This window comes from Plasmopara halstedii, assembly GCF_900000015.1.
Source record: "Plasmopara halstedii genome assembly, contig: Scaffold_470, whole genome shotgun sequence".
NCBI classification, from domain to species: domain Eukaryota; phylum Oomycota; class Peronosporomycetes; order Peronosporales; family Peronosporaceae; genus Plasmopara; species Plasmopara halstedii.
In genome coordinates this window covers 97,811-112,195 of record NW_020187390.1, presented here as the reverse complement: position 1 = coordinate 112,195, position 14,385 = coordinate 97,811, and the positions used below count along the sequence as shown (strand labels likewise).

Genomic DNA, 14,385 nt, shown 5'->3' with positions numbered 1-14,385 from the left:
TATTTCGCTGAAAATTGACATAAAAATTTGAGAATTAGTCATGGCTACATATTTTTGGGCACACAATCTGAGTTAGTTTTATATGACTTAAATCTCAATACATTCACTTTTAAATCAGAAAGCATAAGAGTGCCAAGTTACTACTAACGCTTTCGACCCTGCTACTGGGGTAGAGCTTAACCCCGTCCTTTGTCCATTTGTTAATGCAGAGTTTGGAGTGAAAATTATTGCTGTGCGAGGTGCACGATAACTTGTTGCAATGCGTAAAATATTTGACGGCCGAAACATCAGGTTTACAAATTGCAGATTCAAACTTTGTCAAAGCCTAGTTATTGTCCGCTTACACGAGCGTTTGATCCAGCGACCGGCACAATAACTTATGAGCGGCGTGTGGAGCCAAGCAGAGATTAACATACCTCATTGCTTGATGTAGTGAATCGCCTACGCTGTAGTGTCCTGCTTCGCTATGAGCTACACACTTCTGCACTGGAGCATCAGTTGCTACAGACTGAAGCCGTTCCTTACAACTTTTTGCGAAACCAAAAGGACAAGTTTTAAGAGTCCGATTACACGTTACTCCGGTTTCATAATCGACGAAATAACACAATGCGTTGTTTTAAAAACGTAAGAACGAGTAAGTGACATTATTTATTCAGAAAAAAATATATGTGGGCCACGCGAAGCATGTACGATATCAGACGTCTGAAGTCTTTCGGCGAGACGCGCGAGAGAAGCGTCCGTGATATTGGTGTCCCCGATATAGAGGACATCTACATGAGTGTACATCTTGTATACATCTTGCTAGCACATCATCAAATCGTAAGCCTTTCTCGCCGTCCCAATGACCCTTCAACAAGCTGCACACGATACTTCGGAGGCTTCCTCAGGCTCTACAGTCATCAATCAGACAACACATAGCGTTCTGACGCACCAATTGGAACTCGAGATGCAAAAGCGACGACCTGACCATTTTATTATTGGTGTCATATGCCGATCTATCGGTGGCGTGCCATCAAACTTGCGCTCCCAGGTGTGGCAAGAGCTTCTCGGTGTTGCTCGTACCGAGCGATTGAATCTGGATCAAAGCATTTTACAGGTAGAAGAAGACTTGGATAACCAACGAGTTATTGCAGCCGACGCAGTAAGAACCAGAAGCAATGAGCCAAGATTCCAAGCGTCTGAAACTGTCGAGCTTGTGGTCAAGCTGCTCACTTACTACTGTAAATGTCGTAACATTCGATACAAACAGGGTATGAATGAAGTACTGGCTCCATTTTTATTGCTCACAGAGCGTAAAGATGGATTTAACGAAGAAACACCATTAGCTGAAGGAGTTGTATTTCAGTGCTTCTACGCACTTATCGATCGCTTTTTACCCCATATGTTTATAGACAAAGAGTTTCAATCGCTACAGTGCTCGCTTCAATTGTTTAGACTGTTAATGCTGTACCATGACCCAGAGCTGTGCCATTATCTCGACCAACATGATATGACACCAGAGCTTTATGTGACACCATGGTTTATGACGCTATTTGCACGTTCACTACCGCCCGAAACCGTGTTTTATCTTTGGGATTTTTTTCTCTTGGAGAAAGATCCTTATGTACCGCACTTTGTTGCATACGCATTGGTTAAAGCTCATCGAAAGAAGATCTTTCAGGCTGACATTGCTATGCTGCCTCAAGTGCTAAGCTCTCTCACTTTCTCATCTTGTGAAGAGCTTGAGCAAATTTGTGCTGATGCACTTCTCATTTCCGAGTTGACTCCAAAATCGTTCAAGAGAGACTTGTTTTTTTCTTGCCATGGAGGCTATCCAGATGCCATAACGCTTTTTTTGGATCATCTTCACGCAAGCTCCAGTCTGCAGGTCTACCCTGAAGAATTAGTGCAAAGTTTTATGGCGCGATTAGTCTTTCAGCATAAAAAGAAGCTTGCGGTAGAGCAAACATCGAGCGGCGAGGATTCTCAACAAGATCCTTTGAACTTGGAATCATTGTGGTCACCCTCGAAGGATCAGGAGCCGCTGCTGTCCTCATATTCTGATATTGATGGAAAAGATGGAGCAAAGGCTTTAAAGTTTATCCTCCTTGACTGCCGACCAGCGTTGGAATACCACAAATTGCATTTGAGCCTCTCCCACCACATAGATCCGGACATCATGGAACGGCCAGATGCGTTGGATCGCCTTATGAAGGGTTTTGCACGCATGAAAGGCTGCCATTTTTGTTTTGTCGGGCCTTCTGTCGATTCAGCGTCCGAAAAATTTTCATTGAGTAAAACAGTAGTAAACCCGATCACTCTCTTGAGTAGCCTTACTTCGAACGATAAGTCTGTGCAAGAGTCAAGCCGAAAGGTCAACAAAATTCACGGAGCTGCAGAGATCATTGGATCCGTACAATCCGTGCCTCCTTTCACGTCGCCTTCTTTTGGATCAGCAATAAGCGCGAGCGGACCAGGTATCTTAGCTAGCGAAACTGCCAGTCATGAGACGTCTTTACTTCATGTGGAGCACGTATCTGTGACCCGAATAGTCCTGATGTTTTTGCAAAAAGGCTTCAAATACGTAAGTCGTCTTGATGGTGGATTTGAACAGCTGGAGAAGAGTATCCAGAGCATGGATGTGTTTACTAAGGAGCAACTTCTTGTTTCCTCTTCGTCACTTCGACCGACAGCTGAATTTTGTATGTGCTCACCTAACTCGGTTCATAGCTCACCAGCAGGTGGCTTTAATTTGCTCGCAAGAATTGGTATCAATCGGTCGCGTACGCCTTCGCAAGATGATACAGCTACCGAGGACGATGTCAGCTCATGCTCTGAATTCCATAACACGAGTTGCCGTCAGTCTACGAATAAGTTCAGCCCCCCCTCTGTCCTCTCAGCATTTCATAACAGCAGGTGCTCAAAAAAAGAAAAGGATGAAACATTGAAACCCACGAGTGGAGCGGTCTCAACGCTATCGCAACGCCTGACGTTGCTCAAGGCGGCTGCGAGAGACGCTGTGTCATCAACGTCATACCATTTAAGTAGAGCGAACAATGATGCTCCTACCGGTGCAAGCAAGGAAGGGTGGATCGATTTGCGTATGCAGACAATTGATATTTTAGAGAAAAGCGAAAGGAATCCGGTTGATGTCGAGCTACAATCTGGGCCGATTGGAATTTCATTTCAAAAGTCTCGTACTACATACAAATATCAAGCAGTTGTGGATAGCGTGGTTCCAGACACTCAAGCATCAGCCTGTGGGCTGATCAGCACTGGAGATTTACTTGTTGCAATCAATGGCGTAAGCTTAGAGGATACACCGTTTCTAACGGTGATTGATCGTATCATTGAAGCGTCTCGTCCAGTAACGTTGCGCTTCCTCACACCAGCAAAAGTGCGCAGGAAGTCTAATTCATTGTCGAAGATTTCTCCACTTGCACCGACTCTGGTTTGTGCAACAAGGCACTCGCTGTGTATAACGTGGGACAACACGTCTCTTCCGGTAGCGTCTCGGTCGGTTGCGCGCTACCAGATTCAGTATGCAAAACTGTCAGGCGATGAGTTCACTTCTTGGCTTCCAGTTGCAATGAAACAGGAAGGGACAACATCCGAGGTGACTACAACAGGCAGTACTGACCAGACGAATGGGACGATGGTTGGCCTCGAACCAGGCGAGTCAATAGTCTTTCGTATGCGTTGCTGGGACGGACAACGGTGGGGCCCGTACAGCTTATCAAGCAGCTCTATGAAAACTTTGAAGATTAGTTCATCAAGCTCTGCATCATCGACTGAACCATCAATCTCTTTGAGCACTAAGAATGTAAGTACCTTAGTTTTCTTACCTGGTGTGTGCCCAGAATACGTTGAGCGTGGTCGATATTTTTACCGCGTACTACTGGCATTTCACGCTCGCGATCGCCCAGATTTTTACGCCACGAAATTAAGTATAATTTTGAAGAAGGGTGCTGTCATAACTGGATCAGAAAGGCTTGTTTGTCCAGGTACGAACCAGGTTTTTGTAAGGCTTGACCTCGGAGACGATGACGACATCGTTCATCAAGATCAAAAGTACGAGCAAAATGGTGAACTTATTTTACTTCAAAATGGACATTGGGAAGCAGATATTGACACAAACGGACTCTGGGCCTTTGAATACACTCCTGATGGCGCTGTCGTCCTGGAACGACTTCCAGAGTGTGCAAATGATGTAATTGGACCAACATTTCAAAACCAAGCCATTTCTCTGGCTCAATCGTTTTTTCAACCCAATGGCATTGCATCATCTAGCCCAAGTGGACCTTCAAACCTTTGCGGCAACAGGAAGTCTGATCGTACTAGTTTAATGAACTCTATGGCTATCTTCGCAGCTGGCGAAAGCAACGCCAACATGGCAGCCTTGTCGGCTCATGCTCCTGTTGCTCCACATATCGGAGCGGTGATCGCAACTTCTAGCTCCGAAGTGGTTGTGACATGGGATCCGGTGAATGACGTAAGCGTGACAAAGTACCAAATTCAGTATGCAAAAGATCGTTTGGCTGCCATGTGGTGGACAGTGAAGCCGGACATTAGCGCGGATACGCTCAAGTCGTCTGTATCGGGCTTGCAAGCGAACACACTTTATCTTTTTCGTGTTCGCAGCGGCACAGAAGACAACAAGTGGAGCCCATATAGTGAGCCAAGCGAACATTGTCGCACACTCCCATGTAAACGACTTTCGACAAATTCTCTTTCGAGTGATGATAACGAAAAAAACGAAACTGAGCGATCAAATTTATGTAGTAATGATGAGCAATTGCTTAGCACGACATTGATGTCATCAGCTTGTGAGAGCGCTCCAATGCGAACTGGCAGTACGATTCTCGACAAAGCTGTTGCCGTTGCCACCCGGTTGAAACGACATTCACACAACCCATCAATGACAATGCAAGCAGATGGGGCTGCTCAAAATAATGAAGATGCAATGCAAATTTGTGATGGAGGAAATACGGAGTTTGCATCGCGCTTTATCGATTTGTCAAAGTGGAAATCCTTATCCAATAAAAATCTCAACTTCTTTTCAGCGATTAGATTTGTAGAGCAGGACGAAAATGCTCACGGACAATTGAGTCAGTTGGGACATCGAGAGCTAGTTCTCACGCCTTCGATTCTCCTTGTGCTCAATTTGATGGCAGCGAAACGCAAGGGCTTTGCGCTGGTCGAAGCGAGATACGACTTGACGTCATTAATAAAAGTTGTTGAGAAGGATGACCTTGATCTTTCACTCGTCTTTTACTTTAAGGTACGAAGGTACGAATTGATTGGGTTGCTAAATCTTTTTACAATTTCTTTGAAATTGTAGGATCAGGCGAATGTTAAATTCAAATCTGCTGATAACTTTCAGCAAAGTGACCGGCTTATCGTCGCTGTAGACGATGCCAAGGCCTGTGTACAGCTCGTACAGGAATACCACGCAAAGGTCAAGTTTGAGAAATAGTTGTGTCCGAGGTAAAAGCATGCAACCATGTACAAAACTTAATTAGTATAATTCGTAAATATTGGGAAATAGGAATGAGAGTTCTATCGATCTTCATTTTTCGCGCGGATATATTTCGACATGTATTCCGTTGCTCGAAACCTCTCTGACCATAAGATGCGACCCATCCAGTTTTGCTGTCGTCGTTCATGTTTCTTACACATAGCGCGTTCGATCCCTTCCATCAACGCATCACTGTTTTGCGAGCGGTTGTAAAGTGTGGAACATAATTTCACGCCAGCATCCTGCGCAGTGTGCCATCTAGATTTGTCATTGTACAAGCACTTCATCTCCCGAACAAAAAGGCTTGGATCGTTTGCAATTGCTCCTCCCCAAATTGTTGCATCCGAAACCATGCCTTCGGCACCAATAGAAGTGCTAACGCATGGTGTCCCGACAAACCAGCTGTCTGCAATTTTGCCTTTGATACCGGCACCAAAACGTAAGGGTGCAATGCTCAGTCGGTACCGACCTAGCGTCTCGTGCACGTTAGGAGCGAAACCTTTCATATATAATCCTTGTGCGGGAGCTCCAAGATTTGCAAATCGCTTGGTTTCGCCATGGGATCCGTAAATATGAATTTCAGCATTATTTTCAAGGTTTCGAAACAACGGCAAAATAGTTTTTCGGATCCACTCCACAGCATCCACATTAGGTTTGTGCTTGAAGCTGCCGATGAATGCAATATCCTTGCGATCATCAAAAGATCGCAGCTTTGATGACTCAATGTCAGGATAGAAAAAGTCGCAACGGTGGAGACCAATTTGCGGCACCTGAAATCGAGATACCAGCAAATCCCGTTCGACCTCTGACACGTACAGCGTCAAATCAGACCGGTGAATTGATGCCAGTTCACGAATAGCAAGTTCCTCTACAGGATCAATGCCTAGCTGCGATCCGTTCAGCGTATCCTCGAAACGAACGCCTTGCTTCTTTACAGCAATTTCTCGAGTGCAGCGAAGAAAATGGAGGTCTTGGAGGTCAAGTACTCGCAACGCTTCTGGTGCGTACTTTTTGACTTGCCATCCGTACATTTCTTCAGCAATAAAACGGTCAAATACCACCAGCTGGGGCACCATTTCCAGCAGTACTTTCGCAAACACGCGTGTATTCGGATCTACTTGCATACAACGCACACCTTGCTTTTGGAGACATTTGGAATGCTCATTCATACGACTTGGAGATACACACATAACTTGGAAGTCTCGCTCTTGTAGCACATTAATAATGTCGGTGCTACGAACGCCGGCGGCGGAGCTCGTGCGCTCAGGCCACACTGTCCCCGCTAGAATCACCTTCTTCTTGCTAGAAGCAAAAGTAGCGACCCGTTGCTGTGAATCTTTGTCTTCACTTAATTTTACCCTTAAAGTCTGTGACTGGGGTGGAAACACAGATTTTGTTTCTAAATCCTGGTACCATTCTGATCCCATATTGGCAGCAAGTCTCGCTTTTACATCAAACGGTCCTGGTAAACCGTCTGGAAAGAATTGCAACACCAATTCTTTAAAATATGCAATTGGGTCCTTGTCTCTCTTTTGAACATTCGCAATATGAAGAAACCACTTGATTCCGCATCTAACATGCTCTTGTTCTTCTCGAACAATCTGCTCCACCACATTGGCCGATTGTGGGTCCCCCATGGACTTCATACGATGGATCAATCGATCACCAGAGTCAAGACCTCGAGCTTCCTGCACCAACGGTACGACAGCAATCCTTGCAGCCAAGTCTGCTGCTGTGTTCGCAGCATGCTCTAATAATGCCCTTGTGGCTGGCAAAGCCCCATATTCGGATCCTAAATCCTTAAGTCTTCTGTCTACCATAGCAAAATGACGAGCTTCGTCCCCTACGACCTTCAGAAAATCATCGTAAAACTCCTGAGACAGTTGATGCTTGACCGGATCGAATCGAACGATAGTGTCCCAATAATTGTCGATAGCTCCAAGTTCAATGTGCGCCAAAGCGTGCAGCATGATAACTGGAATACTAGCGTGGGCTTGTAGATCTCTTACGCTTGGCATTTCTTTTGGGGCCAAAAGTTCTGGTTTGTGGCCGCGGGCAGGAAGCATCGGGGGGACGTGAGCTCCCCATTGAGACTCCGAGTAGATCGAAAGGTTTCCTGACTTCCATTTGTTCTGACACTCGAAAGTAAGTGATACCTTCTCGTGTGGGTTTGAGCAGCATAGAATACGAACACCATAGCTGAGTAGAGAGTCCGAAAAGAAGGACCCACGTTTGCGGAGCATTTTCGAAAAATACAAGTTGGATGTCTTTGATAGAATAAGTCGTCTTCGAAATGGTTTTATACCCTACGAGTAAGCCCCTTCTAAGAATATTTGACATATTAACAGCGCGTTTATTCCTCATACAGTAATGATTCATTTCCGAAATATAGTTCACACCCTACAGCCTATCCCCTTCTAAGAATATCGATAAAGCCCGACTTAGCATGTTTATATACAGAATCTTATAGGTGCTATCTGTTTCAATATAACAACATGGGAGGACACCGGGGTATTTGCACACAAAGCTTTTCTTATTACTAAAAGAGTCCACGCTAACAACACACTGATGTGGTGAATCAAATGAGAAGCTGCCGCGCACTTTGCACAAAAAAGTTTGTTTTCACTGAAAGAGTCCGCGGAAATAACTCACATAAGATGATCTTTTTAGCTCCACCCAGAAGAGGAGCCGGCAGCCGCTCAAGTAAATTTATATTCGTTGCTCATATCTAATTCATAGGTGACGCATATAGAGAATCAAGTCTAAATCACACCTACACCACTTTTGGGTGAAAATGATCGCCGAGAGTTTGTATAACTGGTCTGTGGAGCCTTTTTCTCGCAATACCTGATTGTAGATGGTACTGTTCTATGCAAACGAGCGGGCAAAAAAATTAGGCAGATTTTATCGACACTGTGTGAGCAAGGAAGTCATAGAAACAAGTCTTTGGTCACCAAGTGGTAGGCAATGATGTTCTGGCGTCGATTGAGAAGGCAAGGCTGCTAAATACAGTAGAGCAGAATGTATAGCAGTACTCTATGACTCCCAACGGGGCCAGAAGAAAAACATTAAAGACGATAATCAAAGCGTAGACAGGGGGCAAGTGAGAAGCTTGGTGAGTTTGCTATGCCACGCCGCTTCGATACCCTGCCGATTCGCGTTATCGCAATTGCCAAAGCGATGACGATGACGAACGATGACGACGATGACGACTATGACGACTATGGTGCTTTGATGTAAGCTGAACAAATCAGACCGTTCCAGTGAAGGATGCCACGTCATTGGATATTTTATATAATAGTCAGCTACCGAATCAGCTAGTCTGCGCGTATTCATACAGATTCTTTCAGATATAGTAAACTAGAAAATAGGGAATAGTCTACAAGTGTAAAATGAAGGTGTAAGTTACCCAAGTGGAAATCAAAGGATATATATTGAAAACGAATGGATTCCACGGCTATAACAACGGCAGTTATATTGTAAAAATTGCGATCGATATTTGATATCGTACGATCAATATCTACGTTCAAGACTTAGCAACAGATATTTTGTATGTAGTTGCTACGAAAATGTAATTCAATCAGACAGCAGCGTTCTGCTACGGATCTCTGACTATAGACCTGCAACCATAGCTTCGTATAAAACTCTGCTGCAGGACAGTTAAGGGGTATATTTATCTCTCTCCAAAACTGATAAATCTAGTATCTTGCACAGGTTCTCAACCTCTTCGCGTATAACTACCAGCGTGCATGCACGGAAAAATATGCCACGAACAGTGTTAGCTTCATTTCATGATACGCGTTCTCTACCGAAGATTTTTGTGCGTTAAATTCCTTTCCAATGGCAGGCGAATCTGGGTGCTCGAGGGTATGAAATCGAGGCCGAGACAGTTAAGATTTGCTGAATCGGGGAGCTTGCATCACATCCAAATGTTCCACTAACTCTCAATGCCCTCCTCGACATAGTCTGGGTCAGACGGTGGCACATCCTGCTTCAAATTATCCTGCTAGACAAAGATAAGTTTTAAGAATTCTTTTGTGGCCATTGCGCTTTTGCTGGTGGTATTGCTTTCCCATGCAGTCTTCCGGTATATGGTTTCAAAATGATTTTCGGAGACTGAGACAACCAGCTTCCTAACAAGCCAATTGAAAGCTATTACTGATCCTTAAATCCTAATATATTGATCAAAGCATAATCTTTCACTCTCGAAGGATGTCCGCAAAATATCAGTTTAGCTATATAACTATACGTATTGCATAACGTCAGACTTTTATCTCATGTGTTATGTAGACTTCTCTGTCATGAACGCCCATTACTCTCACCAGTACCAGCTCATTGGTATCTCTATATTTGCACAATTGCTGAACGGTGTTTAGCGCACTTACAATGTAATATGGCTCGCTTACCAAAATATGGGCCATTCTTCGGCGCCTTTGGCCAGCCGGCTGCTTCGGCAGGGTTTGGTAGTCCATAATTATCGGCTTTAAATCGGTCTTCCAGAAGATACGCCCGGTAAATTCGGTATCTGTCGACTGAATGAGAAAAATGGCTCCATGGTATCCAATGAAGATACAGCCTATTCTTTGAAAGCGTTTTTTTGCTAACATGGCTTGCCGATGACCAGTTTATCGAATAGAGATCTTTCATTGAAATGTTGGCAAATTTTGTTCAAAGTGCTAGGCATCGAATTGGATATGTCAACCGCTGATCAGATGGTCAGGCAGAAAGTGACGATCGTGAGGTGAAAAATATTTCAAGCCACTTTCGCGGGGAGGCCGCGGTGCTGGAGCAAAGATCTCCAACTCATCACGAAAGCGCTAAATAGCACAGCGCATGCCTCCACAGGCTTTACTTTATTTTGATAAATAGCTTGCCTGTATTCTGGGAATGGCTTAAGTCCATGCTGTCGATACAATTTGACCCGCAGATATCATCCCGGCAACACTTAAAATAAATCTCAATGAGAATGACCGTCATGACATATCAGATGTATTCCAAGTGTTTGTCTACCTGTCAAGGTAAACCGAATTCTTAATGCACGCAAAAAGCTGAAACCATCTCCCGGGGGCGATAACGGTTACTATCTTGACGAAGCAGAAATTCAGCGTCAGCAACTCTATAACCGGGAGCTCGATTGATCAAAAGCAACGCGCCGGTGTCAGAGCAGGCAAAAACACATTAATTCCTACCGATGGAAAATTTATACCAAACGCTATTTTGAATCATAAAATGCGGTGTTTGTGGTCTAATTTGCGACCACGCCGCATTGAACGGCTCACGCTCGTAGCAAAAAAAGTTGACCCATACTTTAACATCCTAAAGAAAGCCTAAAGATTCCTTTCAAATTGTGTGGGCTTGCTGAAGCAATAACACTATTTAAGCATTCTCTGTTTGAGAGCGGCGGCACTGTCCTTAACCGCCGAGGCCTTCTCACTGGATACCTCTTGCCTCAAGCCTTGCAGCGCGTACATCGAGCGCACATACAAAAGTGGCAAATATCAGATCTGGTCGCAAACCGAGACTTTTGGACAGAATCAACGTGCCACCACAGCCGAGAAGAATCACGAGATCCAGTCGTTCTTGTCAGAGTTTCTTGATGAATAAACAAGGGGCAGCCTGCCTTCTATTTGATTGTTTAGTGGGCCGGTGGGTACGTTATCAGAATCTAGTGGGGTATAAAAACTATTTTTTATATTCTCATTGCAGTTAGAGTAACAACTTTAGCAAAACACTTCTGCCACTGTTGTCATTTACGAGCTGCCGCACCCTCCTCCATTTTTCTCACTTGAAAAAGTCACGTTGCAGCGCGTTTCTTACTAGCGAGTAAGACCCAATTTACAGTGGTCCCGACGTTTGGTTGGTATCAGTGACAGATGTAATCCTGAAACAAGAGGGCTGCTAGCATTGGAGCCGGAGCTGACGGGCTTTCACCTCGACGTCCGAGTCATGCCTTGCACTTCGCATAGTCAACCACTAAATGATGCTCTTGCAAACGCATTACAATCAAGACGAGCTCGCTGGCGTATATTGTTCACATAGTCGAAAAAGTGCGTGCAATACGATTTGGCTTTCTCGTTTACATTCAGGATCCTTGCCTGAAGCCACTTGAATAAAAAGGACTTACTTGGCTGCCGCTGCTCTTTACACAGGTGGTACTCGGGAAGAAGTTGCGAAATGTGACATTAAAAAGCGCCCGTGGAAAGACTTTCTGATGCTCAGTTCGATCTAGACACGAGGGTAAGGTCCACATGCTTAAGCATTAAAAGCTCTACTTCAGCGCGGCATGATTCTTCAAACAGCTCAAAACCGTATTCGTGTCGTGATGAGCTCGGCAAGAGTCGACACAATTTTCGCACTTGCAGACGACCAATCTAGGCTTCCTGATCCAGAATCTGACTCACAAGTGACGAGTTGAACAGGTGATGTCGCAACAATTCATGCCAATGGGAGCAGACACAGAGTTCGTGTGTCGTGCAGATTAAAGGAAGAGTGCAGTCAAGGCCTCTTATTGGGAAGCAGATCGGCCGTATCTTTCCCGATAAAGGTAGAAGTGTTGAATTAGACGCCGTGATTGATCGTGATAACACCTCGGCCTTCACACCAAGCATAGGTCAAGGGCGTCGGTCTCAAGAACCGCGCCTTTCTTGGAGGCTCGCTGAGCCATGTCACACAGAAATGAAGAGGACGTTTGAAATTCTAATGAACAGGCACTTGAGTGTGCCAAAGTGAAGCGATATTTTAAGCGCAGCGATAGCTTGTTAAGGGCAATGTTTTACGCAATGACTTGAAAAGGCAAAAGGAGAATGAGCCTCAGTACAGTGGATGAGGGTGTTTCAGGCTAATGTATTGCAATAAATGATCATTTTTCAACTCATCGATGATATCAACAAAATCATTGTCAATGTAGTTTATATATTTATGTTATGTAATAACACTTTACATGTTGTCGTAGACCGTAACATTATTTTTTAACTACTCTATGATTTGCAGAGCTCTACGTTCAAGGCTCTTGGTCTCGCTCCTAGAGAAATTTATGAACTCAACCTATGTACAATGCATTCGCAGCTTTGTTAAGTCAAAGCTTATTTTGTGCAAGGTGCAAGGTGTACGGCAACGCGTTGCAGGTTTCATCCAACCGCTTTCTTGGTTGACAATCTTTTCAGTTTATCTCTATCATTTTGAATTACACGACTCGCATTTTAGGAGAGGCTCGCCAACGTGTGGTAGAAAAAGACCTCCGATGTAATTATGTCTAAAGGAGCAGGAGCTGTAGGGTACCAGGAGTATCAAAAGACCCCACGCATAGTAAGTAGGGTACCAGGAGTATCAAAAGACCCCACGCATAGTAAGTGCTCGTACAACGACATCTATGCGCCAGTCGACGCGAATTCTTTGAGGCAAAGCATTCATTTTGCACAGCGCAGGGCGGCTCCGCTGCATACCGGGTCTACACATCAAAAGAGTGGGATGTGATCAACACACAGAACGCAACGAATATCAACACACTCAGGGACAAATAAGATTTTTCATTTCTTATTTGAAAAGAAAAGCTGAAATTTAGTCGCTAAAGCTGCAATGGAGCCAAGAATCTACGATACGCGATCGCAGTTCTCGAAAGCCTATAGGTTTTAAGCAAACTATATGAAAAGTGGATCCTCAGCTGTAGTATATTTGGCTCATGACCCGGACTCAAGAATTTTGTTCAGGCCTACAGAAAAATAAGTGGACCAAGGAAGTGTCTGAAGCGTTGCTGACACTAAAAGAGAACAAGTATTGGATTGTGGTACAAATGAATAACAAGTGGCCGCTCAAGCAAGACCGATGCAAGTGAATAATCGAAAGATACGAGGTATGTGGTCCAGCTTTTTAGAGTGAGCTCCACGTCAACTTTTGCGTCAGTCATAATAGAACTTATAACTATCATGGTAATCTGCGTTGTCTTCTAAGAGCGAAACGTGCTGACAAGGCAGGGCAACGTGCCGAACGCACATAATAAGGCCGACAAAGTGGCGAGCCTTAATTTTTTCGATGTCGAGCAAAATGGAAAGAAAACGAGATGTTTTACGGCGATAGGGGTTCTTAATACGCCCCATATGTAGTAACTACTTAAGAATTCATTGTACGGTCTTAAGCAAGCTAGAAGATTATGGACTCAGCTAAAATACGCAATGGATGCTTTAACCAATAAACCTTTGACTACACAACAATTGAATGTGGCTTCACGTTGGCATGGGTCTATATGGACGATCTACTTGTGATTGTGCCGATCGAGGAAGCCGTTAACAGCCTTGAAGAAAAGACTCGGCAAATGGACGGAAATGCTACTATATATCGTGTGAAACCATGTGCTACGTCTTTATCAAAAGTCGCGATCGATGCGCCGCCTGAATAGCATGGATTGGGATCTACAAAATGAAAAGGACCTCCAATAGGCGATGAATGAAACGTGATGATCTGTATTACATGTCACTGCTCGTTACGACGTCGAATTGACAGACCTCTATGAAGTCCTGTCAACGTTGGTATTTTTGTAAGGTGTTGTGGATTTTTGATGTACTCACCCGCAGACAAACTTAACGAAACACCAGTGCCACAAGGAACAGGCGCAATTCACGCCCAAGCTATTGCAATATTGCAAAGATTTCTGAAAAAGTTCAGGGTGTTGAAACTTGAAACTTGTATGGCCTATTCAACCTATTTTTTAAAACAGCTAGAAAATTGGTGCGATGCCCATTTTACAGCATATGAGGTGGACCGAAAACCTGTGACACTTGATGTATCTCCGTGAAAGGAAGGTCGTGCAAGATTCAGACAGTTGTGGCACGGTGAAGACGATGTTTATGGCAGGGTCTCGAGCAGGAGAAAAGCTCATGGGCTAAAAGAAGCTC

The 14,385-nt window shown here is 44.4% G+C and overlaps 4 protein-coding genes across 4 annotated transcripts; 3 read left to right on the top strand and 1 right to left on the bottom strand.

Moving 5' to 3' along the window:
- Positions 1 to 841: 841 nt before the first annotated feature.
- Positions 842 to 5,455, top strand: PHALS_10230 (tbc1 domain family member related; the record flags this gene model as incomplete). Its single annotated transcript, XM_024725618.1, has 2 exons — positions 842 to 5,260; positions 5,321 to 5,455. The coding sequence occupies 2 exons, from the start codon at positions 842 to 844 to the stop codon at positions 5,453 to 5,455; spliced, it is 4,554 nt and encodes a 1,517-aa protein (XP_024576376.1).
- Positions 5,456 to 5,538: 83 nt separating this feature from the next.
- PHALS_10229 (glycosyl transferase group 1) lies at positions 5,539 to 7,740 on the bottom strand (the record flags this gene model as incomplete). The annotated part of the gene is made up of 1 exon (XM_024725617.1): positions 5,539 to 7,740. One exon carries the CDS (start codon positions 7,738 to 7,740, stop codon positions 5,539 to 5,541), a length of 2,202 nt encoding a protein of 733 aa, XP_024576375.1.
- A 5,005-nt stretch (positions 7,741 to 12,745) lies between these two features.
- Positions 12,746 to 13,017, top strand: PHALS_10228 (uncharacterized protein; the record flags this gene model as incomplete). The annotated part of the gene is made up of 2 exons (XM_024725616.1): positions 12,746 to 12,842; positions 12,917 to 13,017. 2 exons carry the CDS (start codon positions 12,746 to 12,748, stop codon positions 13,015 to 13,017), a joined length of 198 nt encoding a protein of 65 aa, XP_024576374.1.
- A 719-nt stretch (positions 13,018 to 13,736) lies between these two features.
- Positions 13,737 to 14,285, top strand: PHALS_10227 (uncharacterized protein; the record flags this gene model as incomplete). The annotated part of the gene is made up of 2 exons (XM_024725614.1): positions 13,737 to 13,830; positions 14,065 to 14,285. 2 exons carry the CDS (start codon positions 13,737 to 13,739, stop codon positions 14,283 to 14,285), a joined length of 315 nt encoding a protein of 104 aa, XP_024576373.1.
- Between the last annotated feature and the right edge of the window lie 100 nt (positions 14,286 to 14,385).